The sequence below is a fragment of the Seriola lalandi genome, unplaced genomic scaffold (assembly GCF_002814215.2).
Source record: "Seriola lalandi dorsalis isolate HSWRI2012SDOR001 ecotype SW California unplaced genomic scaffold, Sedor1 jcf7180002054343, whole genome shotgun sequence".
Lineage (NCBI taxonomy): Eukaryota > Metazoa > Chordata > Actinopteri > Carangiformes > Carangidae > Seriola > Seriola lalandi.
This window is the reverse complement of record NW_019524896.1, coordinates 1,221,488-1,244,494: the sequence shown is the minus strand read 5'-3', so window position 1 is coordinate 1,244,494 and position 23,007 is coordinate 1,221,488. Positions and strand designations below refer to the sequence as shown.

Sequence of the window (23,007 nt, the reverse complement as noted above, 5' to 3'; positions counted from 1 at the left end):
GAATAACCAATTTCCTTACAAATATAACCTAACTACTAATTACTATGGTGCAATACAGTGTAGTAATTGTTCATAGTAATGTACAGTATATGATGTAATGGGAGTGCAGAACAATTCAACTACAAGGGTTAGGGTTTGACCCAGTGACACAAATAACTTAACTCAATCTGCTCATTACTGTCTAATTATAATGTAATAGTTTACTAGACCGTAAGACCACAAGTCTGCATTAACACTAAATGTAATTAAGTGGAATAAATTCAGACAGAAATGTAAAGCATTAACTGACAATTTGGTATATTTTTATTGACTAGGTATATTAACACATTACTACAGAAAATAAGAAGGCAATTATAACTTCAAATAATATATTTTCATAACACTTTGACATATTGTACAATCTCTTTAAAAAAAATCCTATTTTTGCTTGTTCCGGTCCTCTTCAAAGTCAGGCTGAAATGGCATAAAAGCAAAAATATTTGATCATAGCAAAAACAACGAAACAAAGAAAAACATCATTATTTGGCATGTTGAGTCTTGAGCTGTGAAGGAGATAAGGTGCATATTGTAGAATCATCAGTGGTATCTTTTAAGAAAAAAAACAACACATTTCTTAAGTATTCATTGGACTTTGCTGAATTACAATAATGTCATGACTATGAAATGAGAATATTCCTCTCAAAGGCAACAGTGTGAGTTCAGTGACATGCATCTGAATGCAACACCCAATTAACGTTTTGCATAAAGGCATTACAACAAATAGAAAGAAGGATTTAAAAAAAAAAAAAATCAAGGGGTACCATCACAGAATGGACAGTGAAACACAAGCACTTCTTTCCATTCAAAGAAATAATATGGGAAATGTGGTAGAAGGAACAACCATCACTGATCATCTTTTTTTTTTATACCGATTTGATATAAATTATGCAAAAACTAACCATACTTGACAGTTGACATCACAGTTAGCATTTTTCTGAGTTTTTCATTTCAAATTATACATTGGATAATTTAAAATTCCTACACATTAAAATCCATCAATGATGTTTTTTTTGGATATATTTTTTAAATGTTCTACTTTCCTCAAATCACTAACACACCACATTTGGAGCATCACACTTTATAGTCATTTCACTGTTGTCACTAACAGTCATTTAGTGTTACCCGGTCACCCATATACCCATGTAAAGTCTATACAGGCACTCTGTGCTAGTGAATCATGTAGTTACACATAACTGACTTCTCTCAGCATATTAACCACTAATTGTGATCAAGTCATATTTTTGCTTCAAGAACTATGTAATATGAGCATTTGAACTATAGCAGGTGTTTATGAATATATATGGGGCTGCATATGAGCCACACTTGTGGCTCGTATTAATAAACATAAACATATCAGGGTAAAAAAAATAACATAATTAATGTAGTGTACAAAAAATAAGCTCTTTAAATTTGAGACTCAAAAACAAAGAGCAAATTGAGGGAACATTTCACAACTTATAAAAACACTGTAAACTCAAGACTACATTTTAGGACATCTGGGGTCAGATGCATAAAAATCCGGTGTAGGTTTAAGACCAACTTTCTACGTTTGTACAAAAGCAGTAATATGGATATGCACTCTTTTACATCCGTTTTGTAAATCTGAGTTATTGTGAAACTGTGCAGATGCATCAGCCTGATTTTGCCTCACACAGTGATCTGCGACTGGACACAGACGCACCTTTGGTCAACTGTTTGTAGATCTGCTCTACAAAACTTAAGGCGTGTCACTGAAGAGAACAGGAAAATACGCTGATCATCAGCTGCATGGTTCTCCACTGACATCCAGCCAGGACAATGTGCCATTAACTGCATCTATAATACAGGCACAGTAGGTGTTTAGGCCTATACTTATTTTTAGATGTTCTGCTTCACCGTATCACACTCATCTCCTTAAAGAACACCATGCATGTGCTGTGTTGAGATGTGTGCTTCACCATATCTTTCTTATAATAAATATATATGTGAAATGATACATGAAGGGTTTTCTTTTTGTGTGTAGGCATCATTTGTACATCTGACCCCAGGACTTTGTTCAACTGGTGATTTGGAAAGCAAACATAAAATCTATTTATGTGAATGCTCTGGAAACAATTTGCCAAGCATGTTATTCATTTCTTTTTCTTTTTTTTTTAAACATATAAAAAACAAAAGTGAGGGACTGAGCCTTCAGGCCTCAGGGCCAGTTCCTATGCAACTCCTCATCTTTTCCAATTCATGAGACAATGAGGTAGAGAGGATGTAACTCAGCAGATCCTCCCCAGTGACTGATAAAAAAAAAAAAGAAAAACGTCTACATGCAGCTGGGGTTTGTCACTCACCCTGTTCCTACTGTCGTTCAGCATTGCCAGCATACAAGAAACATTCACCGCATTTACAAATCATGTAGGAAGATGATACATGGGAGTTTCTGACTTGGGAAGACTAAAGTACAAACCAATTTTTAGTCTCTTTTAACATGTGAATAATAAGACTATGACCACAGGATGCATTTTTCTCTCAAAAACAGTGTTATTGTCTCTGGTAACAGCAGTTCATCAGTGTCATTGCCATTTACCACATTTTAAAACCATTTCCAAACCACCTTATAAGTGTGCACTAGCTTACACAGGCTAACACAGGAGATAATGTTAAAGAGGACAACCCTGCTTTTGAGGAAAAAAGGTCTGACAGCACATTCTTCTAAAACAGGATGTTATAAAATTACATTTAGTTGAGAAATAAGACCATTTTATAGTTTATTTTCATATTGGCATAATGCTCTGTGGGTCTGTGTGTGTCTAAAAAAAAAAAAAAGCTTCATGTGTAATCATAGCTTGTGTTTTCAATGTGGAAAAAGCTGATGAGAAACAATAAACCTACAAGTATCAGTCACAGCACCTCGGTGGCACAAGAAATGACAAAGTGACATATTCTCTGTTTTACCGGCACATTAAAAAAAATGCAGAAGCACTAGTGTTAGGGTGGATTTTTTTTTTTCCTCTTAAAAACATTTGCAACTGATAATGTTATAAAAAAAAAAAAACCCTGCTGGAAGACAAAAATAAAATCCCTCAACCTTTCTCTTCTCATCTTCTAAAACGGCCTCGGGGGATCCGTCTGTCCTCTGCGACAGGGTGATTATTTTGTTCTCTCACACTGCTGCATTTGAAGTCATCCATGTTGGCACTGAATAGTGTTTTAAAAGAGGAACATAAAATAACAGGCATACAGTCTCTGGTAACAAAAAGTAAAAGAAAATCAAATGTAGGAAAGGAAACAAAATGTTTACAGTATTTAGCAATGTAAGGTGTGTGTGTGTGTATATATATATATATATATATATATATATATATATATATAGTCAATTCTATCATCATATTTTCCACTTTTAGTACAAAAAAAAGAGGACTTGGTTTGTAGTGTGGGTAGTATGTAATAAGTCGGTGAAGTCGTCTTTGCGAGGAGGACCGTTCTTCTCCATGAGACGGAGGCATCAGGAAAAGTCTTTGCTCGTTTCGCTCTGAGGTTCACAGTCTACAAAAACTCACTGATTCATGATTCTGTGAGAGAAGCCGAGTGTTTCGTCTCCTGTGTGCAATCGATTATTTTTCCCTTCTGTGTATGAATGAATTGAAGTGGGTGGGGATACACAGATTACGGCAGGAAGGGAAGAGTAGGCTGATTTCTGCTTGTGCAGTGCAGATTTCAATACTGGGCTGAAGGTGTGTAAACTAGGGTTTGACTGATATCGGTAACTGGTGCCTGATACTGTGCTCACTGTGGACTGAAACTGTCTGAAACTCACAGTCTGTTGATATTAAAACTCTTAATTTGATCATTTTCATTTGTTTTTGACTCATAACAATCTAACTGGTCTTTAGTTTGGTTCAATCGGTCCAGACCAAAGGGAAAAAAACATCATTGCCTTGTAGTTATTAATCCTTCTATTTCCTGTTCACATAACTTATTATAAAAGGAGCAAAAAGCTGTAAACATTAAATGATATGGACTGACAGGTAATGCTCATGGTGAAATAAATGGTTGTAGGAATTATTAGTCAAGACTGCAACTTAACCTTGTGTGTGATAAATAATCCCTAATAGGTAGAAACCAGACAATAAAGAAGTGTCTTGTGCTGTAACATTACGATCCATAATTTGACTGACACCCGCCAAAAGCCGACCGAGCTAAAAGAAGCAGCTCATCTGAACTAAACACCGAGCAGGTTAGGTGTGAAAGCTGTAAATAAAACTGAAGTTATTGAAAGTTGACTTGTTGTTTTCTCTTTTGACTTTGCTTTGTTACTGTTTGCCCTTGTTTCTAGTGGTGAAGCTAAGCTCGGCTAAAAATACCTCTCTCTGTATGAGTTACACTGGAGATAAAACTGATAACTGATCTTCCCATATGATTCTGGGTAAGACAACACACAAGTGTGTTAATTTTCAAGTTTGACACCAATAAATATTAAACAACTATATGTCGCTGTCTACCTGATTTCACTGCAGGCTTTGGTGATTTTTTATGAGGCTGTAGTCATGGAGGAAGGCAACACTAGTTGTGGGTAATGCTGACTTAAGTTAATATATCCAAACCGATATCAGTCTGACCTTAGTGTAAACCCTTAGTATGACCGATGTCCACCAAAATGACATTAGGCAAGATCCCCCGACACGTCTCGTGTGGGTTTAGCTCATAGGTTCATGTGCTGTGTGCTTGTATAAATATGTTTTTCTTTCCGAGCATGATGAAGTGGCCAAAAGAGAAGGGATGTGCACAGGTGATGGGAGTGCGTGTGTGTGTCTCAGCTCTCGTCGTCAGGATGGTGTTGTTCCAACAGTCGGACGTGGGTGAAGGGAAAGTGGCCGCGTTTGCCCTTGCACTCGCCCTCCCACTGGCCGTTCACGTTGATCTTGGTCACTTTTACCATGTCTCCCACCTGACAAATGACAAGAAAAAGAAAACTGCTGAATGCAGGTATATAGAATCACATTAACACACTTCGTTTCTGCACTCCGTATTAACTGGCAGAATCAGTTCGTGCAAGTCGAACCCATCAATACAGGATCAATGTCAAATTCTATAAAGCCCGCAGAAGGAAATATATTGACATAGAATTGACTGACCCATCTTCATTTTTACGACTGCAGAACAGCAAAACCACAAACCAACATACAAGAACTGATCTATACTACAGGGTCATTGGAAATACTTTAATGTAAAATCATATTTTAATTAATGTGAGGAGTTGCCTTAAGCCAGTCCGGAGTCTTCAAGCCTGCCAGATGTTCAGTTATTCATGTTTCCATTATACCACTACCAGTTGTACAAATGCCATGTTGGAAATTGGGAGGCTATTTGCTCTAATCAATCAGTTGTGAGTAACTTGATTGCTGGGAAATGCTGATTTAAGAACCGTTATTTCTCAGAGTCAATAGCTGCAGCTAGCTATGTAGCACTCAGACATCCACACTCTTAATCCCACCTACAAAGCTGTGTTGATTGGGATTGGGAAATTGATTGGTTTAATAAAATGGGTTAATTGAGACGTCTGGAGGAAGCTACAGCAGCTTTAGCCCAGACATTATGCCATATTTTACATTTTATTTGCCCCTTTTTATTTGTAAGTCAAGTCTTCCTTGCAGTGCCTACTTTACATGGGTTACAGAACAGGTGAGGCAGGAAAAGTAAATAACAGTAAGTGGATGAAACTCGCAGCACGGTGTAATTCCTGGTTATAAACCGTGCTGCAGACAATACACTTTAGAAAGGGTTTAATTTCAAAATAACACTCCCAGATGTAAATTACTGATTAAATGCTCGTACTTCTCCACAGCGAGAGGACTGAACACAGCCCTGTGAATCTTAACTACACTGTCTACACTTGGACAGACCTCACAAATACTCCACTTGACAACAGCAGAAGTTCATAAACACACACTGCAATGTCATCTAGTCTGCTCCATCTCACACAGCGGCACGCATACACACAGTCCTCCGCTCTTGTTAAATCAAACAAAATGGTGGCGTCTGTGTTTCTTGAGAAGACTCAAATAAACGGGGCTAAACAGAGAAGAGCATCCTGAGCCTCGACAACTCACGGCCGTGGATTTTAAGAGGTGACTCTGTTCAAAGTCGGTGCCAAACCAGCACTCGTCCAAAGGTGATGTGATGGACATTTTTCACAATTATTTCACATTTCAAAGGTGAAATAAATCAACAATGAAGAAAATAATGAGCTGAAATATCCATCTTGAAAATAATTATTAGTTGCAGCCGTAGCTAGGGTAATTAAAATCCTCCTACTTCAGCAGATGTAATTCATGGAGTGGGTGTGCAGTAAGTCAGCAGGACAGGCTCATTAAGCATCAGTTTGCTGACAGTGAGGTGGTTGTGGTAAACAGTGTGTGTGATGTAGAGACACTGCGTTACTCTAACTGGACTCACAATCTAAATTGTGCCCTTTTTTTTTTTTCTAAACCTCCACCATTGTTTGCATGTCATTTGATAATCTGAACAAACACTGTTTATTTATCTGCTTCAAGACAACAACTAAAACCAATGTGCCTTGTTTCACCAGTAGTAATGAATGTAACATTCACATTAATGTGTACATAAAGAAAGGCCATTGTAAAGGATCTGTGTCTGTCTTTCTCTATGAAGCCATCCCACTGTGAGTGTCTTCATGTGCGCTGTCAGCTTGCATTTGTAAAGATACTTTGTGTGTATGCTCACATGCATGAGTAAGCCATTAACAATCAGGACAATCTAGGCTGCCTCAGCTGAGACCCAAACAAAAAAGAAAACAGAGAAGCAAAAGAGGTTAACAGTGAATAGAAGGACAGCCTTGGAGAAAATGAATGGTGGGTGGCAATGCTACCTCCAGGGCAAGCGCCGTCTTGTCGTAGGCGTTGGGCACCCTCTTCTGAATGGCTCGGGCATACACAGGCCCGTTCTGTAGGTTGGGAAGCTGAGTGTTGACTACTGGCTGAGCGTACTGGCCTGGGTCCGCCAGAGGGTTGGGCGGTGCAGCCCCTGTTCCGTCTGTGCTGCCCGCTACCCCTCCAATTTGCCCCCCCTGTCCAGCCCCCACAACAGGGGGACCCAAGCCCGCAGCAGTGGGCGAGGCGGGCCGGTACTTCTCTACGTAGGGAACGGGGATCATTCCGGCTCGGCCCTCCTGGTTTGCAGCGTTCCACCACTGCTCCTCAGGCTTCTCCAGCACACGCAGAATGTCACCCGTGCGGAAGGGGAGGTCCTCCTCATCGTTGCCCGGGAAGTCAAACAGCGCCCGGACAAACTCAGCCTCCTCGGGCTGCTGCGGCACTCCAACAGAGGAGCTGATGAAACCTGTGTGCTTGGCCTTGCTTACGGGCTCTATAAGTGTAGTGGTGTCCAGGTAGTGGATCTTATAAAACTCCAGCAGGGCCGGCAGCGCCTCAAACTCCTGATCCCCAATCCGAAACCGAGGAGGAACCAAACCTGACGGGAAGAGTGATTTTTGTGAGTTCTCTGAAGGTAAAACATAATAGAAACAAACAAATCAACAATATATTAATATCAAGATGGCCCACAATCACTGGCAGCACTGAACATCTCTCCCTGACTTTGTAGTCACATTGCACGCCAGAGGATTAACCATTCTCTTCACTTCTGTCATACGAACCTGACAATGTCCGGACCTGATTATTTGGACATTGTCCGGACTGCGGAGTTTCCCTTTCACACAGCAGGAGATTGACCATGTGAGATGCTTTCTCACCTACTGGATATATTCTGTTTGGTTTAGGTGAGGGGTGGCACCTCGGCAAAGCGCGCAGGAGACAGAACGCCATCAACACTCTCACTTGCTCGCTGTGAATTCTCTGGTCTGGTTCAGGGTTGCAGTACATGTGTGAAAGCACTATTAAATGTCCAATCATACCCTACTGAGGGAACGAACCTTATGTGCAGCCGCTTAACAACTTTTCATTTGAAGACATCTAACACAAATATACTTCGTACACACAAAAAATGAGTATGTTTCAGAATAGTTCCCATATCCCAGAAAAAGGGGAGGAACTCATGATGGCAGCCGAACAGATTGGATGGGTCAACAACATTCTCACAGTAGGGGGATGATGAGGCTCCTAATGACCCTGCCCACATCCAGGATCCAGCCCCAAACAGAGATAGTGTAATTGTTTTTTTTCGCTGTATATCTTAAAGAAAAATACAATTTGACGATACGATTTGGGGGTGATTCAGTGATTTAAATCCATGACAAATCAAAGTGATTCATTAAATTAATGCAATAATGCCATAAAGCAGTCCTGTTCACCGATTTGCAGTGTCATCCAGAATGGCCTAAAGATATTAAAAAGATGGGTATTACTATAACCTCACTATAAACAATAAAGCAACATCTCTACAGGTTAACAAATCCATAACACAGCATCACCCAATCCTATCAAAGTGTACAATAAAATGCACCGGCACTAGTGCATTTCATTTCGATGTGTTTTACACTTTTGTGTGTAAAGACTGGATATTTTTAGTGACCATGTTCATGCAATGAATCAAATTTGATTTGTGTCAATTAGAGTGACTTAATAAGAGAAAAGCTGTTACACTCATACCCTCTGCAAAAAGATTCTTATTTGTCACTGACACATTTGGTCTCAGATTTTATTCTTCTTTAAAAAAAAAAACAACACAAAAGCTGATCTTACTTTGGTACTATTCCCACAAATCGGTCACTTACTTACCTATTTATGTAACTTACTGTTACATAAAGTCATTTTTCATAATACCATCATATAACTGCCATAATGGCTCACAATTTTTGTTTACACTAGGGGAGACAAAGATAAAAAAAATTAGCCAACGCTAAGGAAGCCCAGAAAGGATTGTGCAACGGCCATAAGGAGCTTCAAGCACAGCAGCAGCAGACCTGTAAGCAGGGCTGTGTATGTGCAACAGGGCAGGATCACAGACATTCCTGAGACGCCAATCTGACCAGTCATCCTCCAGTTGTGACAGCCCAGCCTGCCCATTTCCATTCAATATCTGCAGCAGCGGCAGCAGCGGCGGCGGGGGCGGCAGCGGCGGCGGCGGCAGCAGCGGCAGCGGCAGCGGCAGCCCAACCCACCTCACTACCGCTGGCCGCTGAGCTACCGTCCTGCTGCCTAAACATGGACAAAACACCGCCTCAACCCCCGGTCAGGAAAAATAAATTAACGGTCTCAAGTATGGTGGCTGGATAAATTAAGTCTGAGTGGTTGTTGACAGCTAGCTAGCTAGCTAGCTAGCTAAACGGTAAAGTTTCGCCAAACTCCATTTAAAAAGTAGTCCACTTCACTTCACTCTACTTGGCTAGCAGACGATTTGTACAGTATAACTTATGGCCTTTACAGTGTCAGGTTCAACTGATATATCTGATACAAGAGGATTAGCCTCTTTAAAGCAACCCTACATATAATTTCAGTAAAAAAAAATTGTTAGCACTTGAGACAGACTTCTGTTTTATCCACAGTAGCTAGGCAGTTAGCAACACCATCCAAAATAGACAGGGGTGGATGGTAGCGATCAGTGTAAAGCACATGTTTAAGTTTTCATTTCTGTTCAAGTGAGTATATATTATTAAATTGTATATATGCTGACATTGAGTGTGCGCTCCAATAACACATAGAAAAACTTTAACTATGCGATAAAGGGCACGTATATTAGTAGATTTACGGAGATCAACTTAAATCGGACAGTTCGTAATGGCAGTTTGGCGTGGCTTCACGAGAGAGTGGGACGTTAACGGGGATCAAATCCAAGTTATCCAGCATTAAAATGAAATTACTTATTGTCACGTCAGTTTCGGGTGACCATGTGTGATAAGTTGAGTGAAGCAGCAAGCTATGCGACACATAATTCAGCGTTACCTGAGCCAGATTGCCGGTTGTTACTGATGCTGTTGATTATATAATGGGACACTTTGGAGTTCTCTGAAACGGACAGCACGTAGTCACCGGGGCTGGTTATTGAGTCCCTCACCAGGAAAACACCATGTCTCTGTCCCTGTAAAAGAGAAACCGCCTCCTGGCGACTTAGCCTTCCCCAGTACCAGCTAGCACGGTCTTCGGCATCAAAATTACCGGCCATGGCTGTGAAATCCCGTCCGAGGCTTGAGGCCTTTCCCCTTCGCCTCTCCCTATCCGCAACTCATACAAAAACTTTAGTTGACTAACGCTGCCGCTGAAAAAAAACAAAAACAGTATAATGCCAAGACTTTAGCAACTTCCACCAAAGAATGTCGAGGCGTTTAAGTTGACTGGGTTAATGTTGCACCACGAACCCCTATTTTTCTACTGCTTAAACGTTAAAATGACAAAAAATATTCAAAACTAATGTGCAACAAGAAACTCCAGGACTGAAATGGCGGATCTAGGGAAACGTTGACCTCATCTACCGGAAGGGATGCCTGGTCAATGGGAAGCGCTGCATTCACGCCCCTTAAAAAACACCGTAGATACGACTTAACGTCCTTAATGTCTCTTTTAAATTACAGAACCTTTTTACTGCTGCCCCCATTGTATATTGAGCATGTCTTTACATCCTTATCCTACTTGGTGTAAATGTTAAAACCCAAAGGAATGACTCAGAACAATGCGGTAGCTTAAAGAGCTCACAGTATATTATGACTAGTTTGAGGCCGTGAACGCACCACAAATTACACTTTTCTGCAGATTTTGGTTGCTCCAAATCAGTTTTTAACAGTTCACGAAGATGCGTTTTTTGGGTATCACACGAATTTCTTTCTTTCTTTCTTTTTTCTTTCTTTTTCAAAAAAGAAAAGAAAAGTCAAATCCTAACCCCAAAATGCAACAAGATGTGATCTCAAAATGACCTTTTTGAGACCCCACACTTTAATGTTTCAACTGATGTGAATATTAACAATACCACTATGTTATGATGTACATGTGAAAGCTGAGATCAGTAAAAGTTTTTGTGAGTATTTCCAGTTCTCTTTTTAGCTTATTTATTGCACAATTTAAGCACAATTGAGGTCGAAAGATTATTTAAATAGTTAAAATGAAGGTTTGTAAAGATAAATAATTATTTAAAAAAATGCAATTTTTGGTCAACAGTCTTTTGCAGTAAATACATTCTGCCAGTAGATGGCAATGTACACGTGTTATATATTCAATGAATCTTTTCCTGACACAGTTTGTAGAAAAATCTTCATTCTTCAAAAACCTTTATTTGTCATTGTGACCAGAAACCTACATAAATAAGATTTTCATCATGGGTTCTCCAACTGAGTGTGTAATTAATTTGGACCCTAGAAGTAATGCATCAGTCATGGATTATAACCGGTTCCCCATATCAAAGTTAGTCAGTTAGGGCTGCAATTAACAATAATTTCCATTATTGATTAATCTTATTATTATTTTCTCAATTAATAGATTATATGTTTAGTCTATAAAATGTCAATAAATAGTGAAGAAGTGAGTCCAAGGTCACATGTTCATATGTCTTGTTTTATCTGACAAACCCAAAACTGCCAAAATATTTAATTTAAAATAAATTCAAACTGAGAAAAGCAGGAAATCTTCATATTTGAGACTGAAAACAGCATTTTTGGATTAACTGCTTGAAAATTGACTGAAATAATCAGTTACCAAAATTGTTCCTAATTATTTTTCGTTGATCGACTAATTAATAATTGTGGCAGCTCATCTGAAACCAACATTAAAAGAGAGTAGTTTGACAGAACAATATTAACCGAAGGTGCATTTTCATATAGCTTTCAGCTGCATTTCATGGTCATCCTCAGCGGGTGGAGTTGGCTAAGTTGTCATCATGTGATTTAAGTATGGCACTTCGGTGATGTGATGACAGCTAAGAGCTACGTTTTGTTGTCCTTATATTGTGTAATAGTGTAAACATTTATAGTGTAAAAATACCTGCAATCCCTGGTCGTGTCATGCCAAGCGCTTTCAGTGGCGGCGGCCAACACTAATAAATTTCATATCTGTCTCACTGACTGACTGAGCTCGGAGTTTGGCTCCTGGAGTTTATTTCTTGTGCCATTGAAAAACATGACACTCCTTCATGCACATTGTTAATTATCTAAATTATTTACAGTCTCTGTCTCTGCTGATCTGTGCAGTCTGACACTGATAAAAAAAAAAAAATAAAACAAATATTATAAAATAGCTTTATTTTGCCACATTACAAGAGTCAAAAGGCAAGACTTTAATTTATTGTTCCTGGAGCATCTCTAACTTTTAATTTGTAACATCACTCATGTTCCCAAATGCTGATCGATCATTCCTCAGATTTGCTTCCTTTTATTTTACGGCTTTGTTATTGACGTGAGAGTTACACAAAAGCCCTTTTTAGTTGTAAATACAGCAACATTAGAGCCACACACATCACAATACTTGTCATAAGACACTGCATTTTAAGAATCAGTAGTCCACTAGGAAAGCTAAAGGGAATGGGGGGAAACTGGTGAACACATGCATACAGTATAAAACTGTGACTGTGTGTTGACAGAGAAAACTACTTGTCAAACTCTACTGTCTTAGTTTAAGTGGATTCACAGGGTGGTTTTGGGCTCCACATTAATTCAGCCCATTCAAAGTGTTCACAACACACTGTGGTTAAAAACATCTAGATTATTCTCATCTACTCTGATACAGAGTTATTCAAACTTCTTCAGGTGGTTGTAGAGGGACTGGACGTATGTAAACACACACATGGGGTCTGGCTTGTCCCCCATCTCTATCATGTCCTCCACCTCGATCAGACGGAGACAGTCAGCCTGCTCCCTGAAACATAAAAGACATAAAGTTAGAGTCATTCATTTCCAAGGCACACGTAGACTGTAGTACCTCGTGGAAATATCAATTACTCCAGTGTAATCAAAGTACACACACTCGCTCACTGCCTCACTCAGTCCATTCTAGCCTGCTTACTCTGCAGTGGTGAACGCCAGCTGTAAGTTGTGTTTGCGTTTGGCGGGGTCCAGCGTGTTGTAATCAAACTCCAGAGGGAAGAAAGAGTGAACCAGAGCACAGAACGCCATCCCATCGCTCCAGCAGGACGAGAAGTTCTGAATGTCTATGTTCTGAGAAAAAGACGACGAGGGCGCCGCATTTTAAGACAGAGAACAACATGGTGCCACATTCATGCATTTTCTCCTCATCACTTTACTGCCAAATGATCACGGCACTTTATAAATTCGCTTTACAATTCCTATTATTGATGCAAATGTATTACTTTTCCTGTGACATCCTTGTTCCTCCATAATTAGGAGAGACATGGCAGAAGAGGAATATACCGTGTATCCCGCTGTCGTACCTGATAGCCAATGGTTTTTGAGCGGCACCACTCCAGGAGAATCTGTTTTATACCACTGGCACTGGACACTCCGAAACTCTGAGAGCGCTTCAGTTTCGGCTTGGAGTCCTTCGGCCTGTGGCAAGAGAATTACAGCTCACCGTACCACAAAATGTCAATCATCTCCGGGGCTGAAGATACACTAATAAGATAAGATACACTTACTTGGTCGGCTCTGAGTTCATCCTTTCAAAAAGAGCCCGTTTGGCCTGAGCCCCGTTAGAGCGTGGAAGCGTTTGTGATTTCATTATATCCTGTTTAAACTCAATCCCCCCTGGCTTGTTCGCTTTCCTGTGGAGAAACACGGCATCAGTGAAACCACAGAAAACACTAAGTTCATTTAATGTTTTTAAAAAAAATCAGAATCAGAATTCACGCTCATGACTTACTTTTCCAAATTAGGCGAGAAACCCGATTTTATGATTGATTTGGAGGGAAGTAATTTTTCTGCAGTTAGAGAAAAACAAAATAATGCAAACTACATTAACAAATCACAAAAACTAAAGCCTCTACCTGCAGATATGGAAAGTTTAATTTATTTTACCTGCAGACTGAGGGAAGCTCACACTCCTCTTCAGACTGGGACTGGGTGTCTTGAGAACTGGTACTGAATTGATGAGGTGATGGATGAGGTAAGGTGAACCTTAAAATATATATATTAACAAATGAAAGAAAATAGAGTTGAACTCACCCCGCTTAAAGGGATACTCCCCAGGTTTTACTGAAGGGTCCTGTGATGCTGAAATATTTGAAGACGGCGCTTGAGTAGCTGATGATGAAGACTCCGTGTTGGGTTTGGTGATGGCAGAGAGAGTCAAGTGTGGCTTGTGTTCACTGACGTCTAATGAAAATAGAAATAAAGCACATGAACCTCAGTGAAAGAATACATGAGCTATTTACACCTCCTTTGATGAGCGTTTTTTACATATTTTCAGACAACTGACCGAGCAAAAATAATATCTCAAAACAAACCACGTAGCCATGTACTCACCACGTCTAAAGGGATATTTGCCTGGCTTTATTGTCGGGGATTGTGGCACCGAAGGATTGGGTGCAGAAGCAGGACTCGGATCAGATTTAGATGGAGCAGAAGTCTCAGAGCTGCTTTTGGTTACAGCTGTGAGGGGAAAATGAGGCAAGGCCTGAGATCCAGAGCCTGACTGCTCCTGGGACCTCAGCTCCTTTGCCCCAGATGTACCTGCACAGGTGGAGATAAAAACAATAATACATATATATAACTATAATAACTTAAAACATCCCAGGATGTTGCTAAGTTACTGTTTGAATGTTTAGTATAGTTGCTAGCACATTACTAGATTATGACTAGCATGGTTGCTATGGTTGAGCGGTAACAGGGTGTTACTAATGAGTTGATAAGTGGTCCCGAAAGTGTCGCTAGGTGGTTGCTGGGGTGATAAGCATCATTGCTCATGTGTTATGGTAATAAGAACAATAGGTAGGAACTGTTTATTACTTCGCAGACAGAAACATAAAAAATAAAAATATGTTTTCAGAGGAGTTGCAGAGATCAAATCCTAAGAATACATCTCAATAATCTGCAGTGTCTGTTCACAAGAACCCGTTAACTGACCTCTTGTAAAAGAATATTCCCCTGCTTCCCCTGCGGGAGCCTCTGCTGCAGGATGGCCGGCTGCTTTAGGGACTAAAGCCGGAGACGGAGCAGATTTGGTGGTAAGCAGACCCTCAGGACTGGCTTTGGTTGTCATGGCAGTGACAGGAAGATGGGGCAGGGGTTCGTCAGCATCTGAAAAAGGGAGAATCTGAATAAAAAATGAAGTCAAAGTGGAATGGATGGTTAAGAGCACTCAGTTAATGTGTCCATTAATGTGTGATTATGCATCTCCATCCTCGGAGAGTTCCCGACACTGGGGAGACACGTAACAGAAAACGGCTGCATTAAGGAGAAATTAACATTTTGAAAAATTGAATTTGGTTACACTGGCAAAGCAGATTCACTGGTATCAAATAAATGGTGAGATGTATTGATTACACAGCAGAGATTGCATCTCCCACTCACCACATTTAGCAGAAGACTCCGCTGATTTGGCGGGAGTTTCTTTTGTAGCTTTGACCACTGAGGCGGCGGGAACAGACGGAGCCTCGGAGCTGGCTTTCGTCATCGCAGTGAGGGGAAGATGAGGTTTGGTCAGAGGACCTGAATCTTCCTGGTCTGAAAGAGAAAAGTTGGATTAAGGTCTATAGGTTTCTAGACATCACTTAATGTGTATAGATACTAAAATAATTTGATCTGTAAAGCTTGTTATAGCTGTACAGCTTTAATGTAACCCCTTTGATAAATTAGAGTTGTATTATTGATATTATATGATATTGACCAACCATGACCATGTCCATGACGATGGACAACATGACTGAACTGATTAACACTGGCCTTTCAGAATCGATTTTCAACTTCCCCAAAACTATATTGTGGATCTTATTTTCATCTTTATTCATCCTGGAATATTATGGACAGTTTCATTTAGAGACTTTTACAGATTACTGAATACTTTGTAAAGCACTGTGTATTCTGTGGTTTGCTACAAAAATAAACTTATAAAATATTTTTTATTTCTCTTACAGTGAATCCATCCAACAAATATGTTTTCAGTGTAAAGTGAAGTGTATTATATGTGAACGGCGATCAGCTGACCGGGCATTTTGGGGGTTTCCACTGTAGACTGAGGAAAGTTCGTTACGGCGGGAGACTCTGGGCTCGGCTTTGTGACGGCGGTGAGAGCCTGGTGGGACTGGGGAGCAGCTTCGGCACTTTGGGCTGCATCAGAGTCCACGGATGAACCTTCTGTGAAAACATAACCAAAGGTGAGATCGGCTCGTCGGGTCACCGGTGTTGAAACCTTTTTCAGACAGTCTGCCCACCTTGCTTGCCGTTCTCCTGTGCGGCCGAGGCGACATTTTTCTCTCCTTTTGCATCAGTGCCCTGCTCAGTGAAGACAAGAGGTTCAAAACGTGCAGTTCTGTTATTTTAGGTCGACAGTGTCTTTTCATGAATGAAACTAGGTCATCCACAATCTGGTACGGTCACTCACAGCATTGAAATAATAGACCATGTTAATGGTGGACTGGCACTGTGTTTTCTGGCTTGAAACTTTCTTTTTAAAGAGTTTAGTTTTGCAGATTTTACAGATGTTCATTAATTGAAGAGCTTTAATGATTATTTAAATGCTTTTACAATAAGACGCCATTACTCCTCTGCTGTACCGACTTTTTTTAAAGTGGTAAAAATGCATAATTCAGAACAAATTCTTCCCTAACTGCCCCTTGGATTCATGTCAGAGTAGAAAAAAAAAAACAAGTGAAATTCACCGTCTAAAAATTCAGTATGTAACCTCTTCTAATTTGAAGTCTGAATCAGGCAGGGCTCAGTTTGATGGGGGCATTCAGACGTGACCAGCACATCAGCTTTGCTTCGTTTGGCTGTCTTGGTAATGGCATAACCTTGAACATGGTGGTGGGTGATGCAAATTTAAAGTGAGAGTGGGAGAGGGTGGGTGGGGGTGTAATCTACCCATAATGTGTTAGTTTTAAATAAGAATAGTAAAACTGAACGTGTAAAGGATCACAGTTCCTTCGTTAGCCTTTACCCCAGGAGGGTAAATGAGTTACGCAACACGTGCAGCTGTTTTTTTTTTGTTGGTCTCCAACAATATTCAGCTCACAACAAACAAAGAGACTTCTGTCTTTCAGACTGCTGCATGCTGTGGAGCTAAAAATAATTTTTTTCATTGTTATCATTCGTGTTAAATGTGTGTGTGTGTGTGTGTGTGTGTGTGCGCGCTAACTTCTCTGCATTTGTGATTCTCAGCTGTCAACAGCTGAAAGCTTCTCATTTAATGTCAGCTGTGGCCAACAAACCCATGTTCCCACTGAGAGGCTATTTTAGATTTTGCAATCAGCCCCTTTGCAAGAGTTTCCGCTCTGCTCTTCTTACGTCCCGATATAGCCCCAAATGGATGCTTTGGAAATCAGAGAGTTAGCCCGAGCGGTTCAAACAGTGCCTAAGTATATCGGCCCGAAGCTTTGGCCTGTGTTTGCCCCTTCTCCCACCCCCCCCATCCCCCCCTCAGCCTTTTGCTTTCCAGAGACACGCAGTGGTCTGGCAGCCTCACAATAAAGCCATTGCAGCCAGTCCGTCAACTCATCGTCAGGAGGGAGATTAGCACCACAGTGATCTGTGAGCTCCACAGGAGCTGCTGTGGGATATCACAGTCTCACCCTGTTAATCTCTTCAACCCCTGGCCGAGTTTACCTCCATGTCACTTCGGCTGCTTAGAAACATGCAAACATACTGAAAACACACAAACACATTTCAGTAAATCACCAATGAGAAATTATCCTGATTGTTAAAGTCACAACGAAACACTTTCCCATTATTTCTCACATTTGAAAATCTCATTACATCAATTTATTGTATATAAATTATTATTATTAATTAAAGCTGCACTAAACCATATTTTCATATTAGCAATGAATCAAATGGCTTTGTAGCTCTGCAGCTTCCCTTTAGCTCTACAGAGCGTTTTAGCATCTTTTAGCATCTTTCATCATCTTTCAGCTCCTTGTTATTGTCGTAACGCCTCAACTTTACTGTAAAGTCTAGTCTTGCTGCTCTCATCAAGCTCAGAACCCACTGAGCGCGTCCTGTCCAGTACCAAATGGCGAGACAGACAAAGTTAGCGACTAGCTGGTGAACACAGCGGAGAATTTAGCAGATAAGGAACCTGATAGGAGACCAAAAAAAGAACAAAATGCAGGGCGTGTTTTGGACACAAAAACACAACTCCAAATCAATGCTAAAGCTGCTTTATGTCTGCTGTATGCGTAAATAGGTAATTGTTTGCTAACATGGTTATATGGTTAAATGGAGAAGAACTTCAGCTGTTTACTAAGATTTTTCTGGAGCTGGATCTTGTTGATATTAGTGTTACTAGATCTTAAGGCACTCGGCGCTGGCAATGGTTCAAATAGTGATAATGTTTCTCAGTTTTTGGACAATCTTTCCTCAAAGACATTGATTCATTAATTCCAATTTTACCTGCTTTTTCACTCACTGCATGACGTGTTCGTGCGTGACGGAGTGAGGCCTGCTATTGCCAGCTGTGGTGACATGGTTGACCTCAATAGGATGATGTCAAATTTGAAAATGATGGAGTATAGTATTAACTGATGAAACAGGGGGGCTATCTTAGTACTGAGGGGGTGGGGGGGTTGAAGAGTTTTACGTCAGAGAGGTGGGAGGGGGGACCAGGTGATTTCAGCACAGAGGAATGTCAGCAGTGTGTGTTACGAGGACAGCTGGTTGCCCCTCTCAGGGTGTGAGTCGGGGGTATTATTGACAGGGATGTAAGATGCAATTCAACTTTCCATTAGGAGATTTGAGAGCTGGATTGGCTGGGAAACAACATTCCTGAGCGATTGGAGATTTATTTATATACCTGTCTTCAGAGTTCGAGTGTGAGTTACGTCACAAAAAGGAAAAACAATTTGTGCGCTGTGCACACTGTCAGAAGAATGTGGAGTAGTAGACTGACCTTGTTCGTCAGGCTGTCTACTACATCCCTGGCTGTGAGCTCTTGAGCTCAGTTACAAAGTCCAAGCACTGAATTAATTGATTATGAATTGATCATTTAGACCTGCATTCCTTATGACTATCCCCATCTTCATTCGTGTGTGCGAACAGTGGTGTTTTAAAGGTGAGGAAGAAAAAGCTGAAGTTGGTAAAGAGCTGCAGCTCAGTCCCAAATCACAGACCCAAAAATACATGTGCCCTTTGGAGGACCTGCTGTTCTAACAGCGGGTCATGAGCAGAAGAGGGGTGTGATGGGGGGTAGGGACGAGCGTTAAGTGTGCAAATATGCATGTTTGTGTCAGTGGGGTAGTTTCTAAATTGACTAATGTAAGGATATATAATGGTAATTGTATCATATTCAAGGTTAATAATACTAGATGATTATTATTGGTCACCAAATGAAAATATAATATCTAATTATATTAATGTCAAGTGATGCGGAGCCTATAAGGCGCTGCTTATACCGCTGCTCCCCAGATAAATGTGTGATGTCAGAGGTTAAATATATATTAGACAAACATACCACACGGCTCAGATTCCTCTGATTCTAGTTGGGATCCTCCCTGACAGATTCAAATCCTGATTCTTATCCACTCTCTCGCACAGAGGTTTTTATAGATCAGGTGGGCTTAGTTCATAAGCATGTCTGATCTTTTGAAAGGTTACTTTATACATGCACAGAAAATAGCAGCTTTCCTCGCTGGGACATACACGTATGTAGTCGTGCCATTTAGGTTAAAGAATGTACTAATGTGTTCCAGCGAACAGGGTGGTTTCTGGATGGATGATGCTGCGATCTATATCAATATTCAGGGCATTCACACATTGTTTGAGCAGCTGATAGGGACACAAGGCGCGTGCTGAGTGTGAGTTCACAAGGCTGAAAGCAATGAACCTTGGAGAAGATGATGTATGGGGTCAGGTGTGCCTGTTACGAGCCAAACGCTTACACATAGAAAAGTACGTCCCTCAAAACTTAATGACATAGCTGCTCAGAGTCCTTGGCGTGGTGGTGTACTGTAACACTGGCTGTGTTTAAACAGACATTAGCACAGTAGCACATTCATTTCAATGAGGGCCACTGTGTTAATGTAACAAGGGTGCAGAGGGCTAACGCAACGCACCAGCCATGCATGGGTACGTTACATTCCTGGTATATTAAATTGTAGTGCTTTATGTAATTTGTATTATGTATCTCACAAGTTTTGTGATGGATTGTCACTGTGCTATGTTTAAAGGGTTGTAAAGTCACAGTACTACACACCACTGTGCAGTGTTTTAGCCTCCGATAAGCCTTCAAACTCAGGGATCTGTCAGTGGAAGGGAGTTAGAGGTGAGCTAAGAACTGGTGTATATAAATTAGTAATTCTCCGCTGACCAGCTTTACCACACCCTGTGCATCTTGTTCACCCATCCGCACTTTATTCCGTAGACTGTATGATCTGCAGAAAACACAACAACAAGAATACTCACGTTAATCTCAGCATGTCTCTTTGCTCTCCATGGAGCAGCAGCAGCAGCAGCAGCAGCAGCAGCAGTAGTGTGGCCTGATCCTCCACTTGACCCACATGATTCAGAGATTGTGGATGTGGACTGGCTTGACAGGAATTCCTCTGATCCTCCAGAGTTGAGCAAAACCGTCTTGTCTTCCAGGGTCTTGGACTGTATCTGTACGTGTCCATTCTCTATACTTTCCTCCCTGTTCTTCCCCGTCACTTGAGCGGGACTCTTCCCCACTTTTACCCCGGCAAGACCCTCCACCAGAAGGCTGAGGGCCTCCAGCTTCGACCTGAGCTGCAGGTTCTCCTCCTGCAGCCTGGTCACCGCCTCGGCCAAGGGTCCGTTGGAGATGCACACCTCCTCGATCCTCTGCTCTATGCGCTGCTTGAAAGCACTTACGTCCACGTGTACCTCCCTTATGGCAGCTTGCAAGGTGGTATTGAACTGAACAAGAGCCTCACTTACCATTTCCTCCTGAACACCCTCTGTAGCTGTATCCATGGCTTTTTTATCAACCCTCACCACCTCTGCGTTTCAAGTCAAATGAGTGACGGGGTGGTCGGCGTGGAGATCAGAAACCAAAACCTTTCTACTTGTCTTGTCTTTCACCTCTTCACTTCGTTCTCTGGTTCACCTCCTTTAAATCTATCTTTGAGTTCTTGACCAAATTATTTTTCTACTCTACTCCTTCCAGCTAAAATAATTCAGAGGTATCTGTGGTGTTCCATGCCAGTTTTCCAGACAAGTTGAAGATGCAAATGGTTTTCAGAGGACGACCAGGGGTGCAGCGTTCCTCGGCAGCAGCACACTGAAGTCCAATCGAGCTCCATGGAGGACTTCTCTCAACGTGCGTATTCTCTTACTCTCTCCTCTCATCTGGTCAAAGCAAGAGCGGTTGTTATTTATAAGTCATGGAAAACTCATACACAGTGTCATCCCGGGAAAAGAGATTACGTACTGCACGGGCAGATCAGGTTCTCGGTGCGTGCAGGAGCTGAGGGATGATCAAAACTAACCTTTCCAAGGGATCCGGTGGAAGTGGCAGACGTCCTCTCTGGTGTTGCATCCACGATGTGTTTCCTCAACGTTTACCCCTGCTGCCCCTTCCCCAGTGTGTTGTCAAAGCTATCTGTGTCTCCCATGCTTGGGAGCAACAGGTTCGCCTGTATTTTGGGATGTAAAGGGGGGCGTGAAAAGTTCAAATGGGGAGGAGGAGCCAGGATTATTCAAATGGTTTTGTCTCTTTGCTGCTGGTAAATCTGTATGAAGTCACAGCAGAGAGGGTGAGTGCAGTTTCCTAGGGGGTCAATGATGTGATGTATCTCATGTAATCTCTTTCTGAGAGGAACTTAAATAAGAAATCACCAACAAAGCTCAGCCCGAATATTTAAATTTACCCCAGTCTATGAAAAGGCAACAAGGCTGTGATTCTGAGAACCTACACACAACCAGAGGGGAAAACTACATAATTAAGTTTGTAGATCTTAGATGTTCATGCAACACGTCACATTCAAAGAGAACTGATGAACACACTAGTAATTAGTTAAAGGTTAATGTTAGGTATCTATTAATATCTCTAGTAATGTGCCTGAGGCAGAATGTTAAACATCACTGGCTTATTATCACACCAAACAATAACTGTAGTGCATTTCTTTCTTCCAACCTGAAGTTTGCCACTATAGTTGTGATACATCTCTAAGTTGTAAGCAGACGTAAAGACCTTTCAGGCGCTGTGTGCAGGATTTGTCTTGTGTTTTACTATATTTTCATTCATCAGTTTTAGTTATGAAAACATGAATAAACAATTAATAAATCTCCTTACAGCTACATTTTGTGTTGTGTAGGTTAAAGTTAAGTTGTATATGTTATTATTTAGGCAAAATGTTACATGTAAAGAAATAAAATGCTCTGAAACATGATAAAAGAGCACAGTCTGGTTTATTATATCCACAGATTTTAGCATCATAATTCATTTTACACTTGTAACATTTGTGTTTTTGGAAAGAGCAGTAGACAAACATACCAGTGTCAAAGTCTGTGTGTGTAGAAGATCAGGCTCAGCTTCAGTCAGCTTGAGCCAGCAGCGCCTCTGTGTGGCCATGACTTCACATTACAACTGAAAGAAGCCCTGCAGGAACCATAACTACACGTACACACTGAACAAATGCACACAGTGAATAAAAGAGAGGAACTGCAAAGCATGTGAGGAGAAAATGTAGATATTTTTTATTTAGCAGTAGCAGTGGTCTCAGGCTGCTTTCTCTGCAAGTTTCTTTATGTAAATTTAACTCAAATTCCTCAGCAACAAAACAAATACACACATGTCCTAATGCTGTATCTGACTACAGTCATGTCAATAAAGCTTCTTTGAATTTGATTGATCAGGGGAAATGTATGCAAAATGTGCTCTTGTATGTTACTGTACCCATCTTTACCAAATGAAAAAATAAGACCTGATTAAAATGCATGCAGACTTAACAAGGAAAACAAAACAGAGGCTTGTT

At 40.9% G+C, this 23,007-nt stretch overlaps 2 protein-coding genes across 2 annotated transcripts; both read right to left on the bottom strand.

The window, feature by feature from the left end:
- Positions 1-280: 280 nt before the first annotated feature.
- Positions 281-10,436, bottom strand: LOC111656071 (adapter molecule crk-like). Its single transcript, XM_023407641.2, has 3 exons — positions 9,930-10,436; positions 6,899-7,500; positions 281-4,957 (listed from the first exon to the last, which is right to left on the bottom strand). Exons 1-3 carry the CDS (start codon positions 10,147-10,149, stop codon positions 4,823-4,825), a joined length of 957 nt encoding a protein of 318 aa, XP_023263409.1. The 5' UTR covers positions 10,150-10,436; the 3' UTR covers positions 281-4,822.
- Positions 10,437-12,194: 1,758 nt separating this feature from the next.
- On the bottom strand, positions 12,195-21,649 carry LOC111656078 (uncharacterized). Its single transcript, XM_023407656.2, has 14 exons — positions 21,520-21,649; positions 20,477-21,379; positions 16,294-16,354; positions 16,067-16,216; positions 15,434-15,586; positions 14,987-15,160; positions 14,387-14,593; positions 14,087-14,236; positions 13,940-14,002; positions 13,785-13,842; positions 13,561-13,686; positions 13,357-13,471; positions 12,972-13,123; positions 12,195-12,824 (listed from the first exon to the last, which is right to left on the bottom strand). Exons 2-14 carry the CDS (start codon positions 21,002-21,004, stop codon positions 12,698-12,700), a joined length of 2,064 nt encoding a protein of 687 aa, XP_023263424.1. The 5' UTR covers positions 21,005-21,379; positions 21,520-21,649; the 3' UTR covers positions 12,195-12,697.
- Between the last annotated feature and the right edge of the window lie 1,358 nt (positions 21,650-23,007).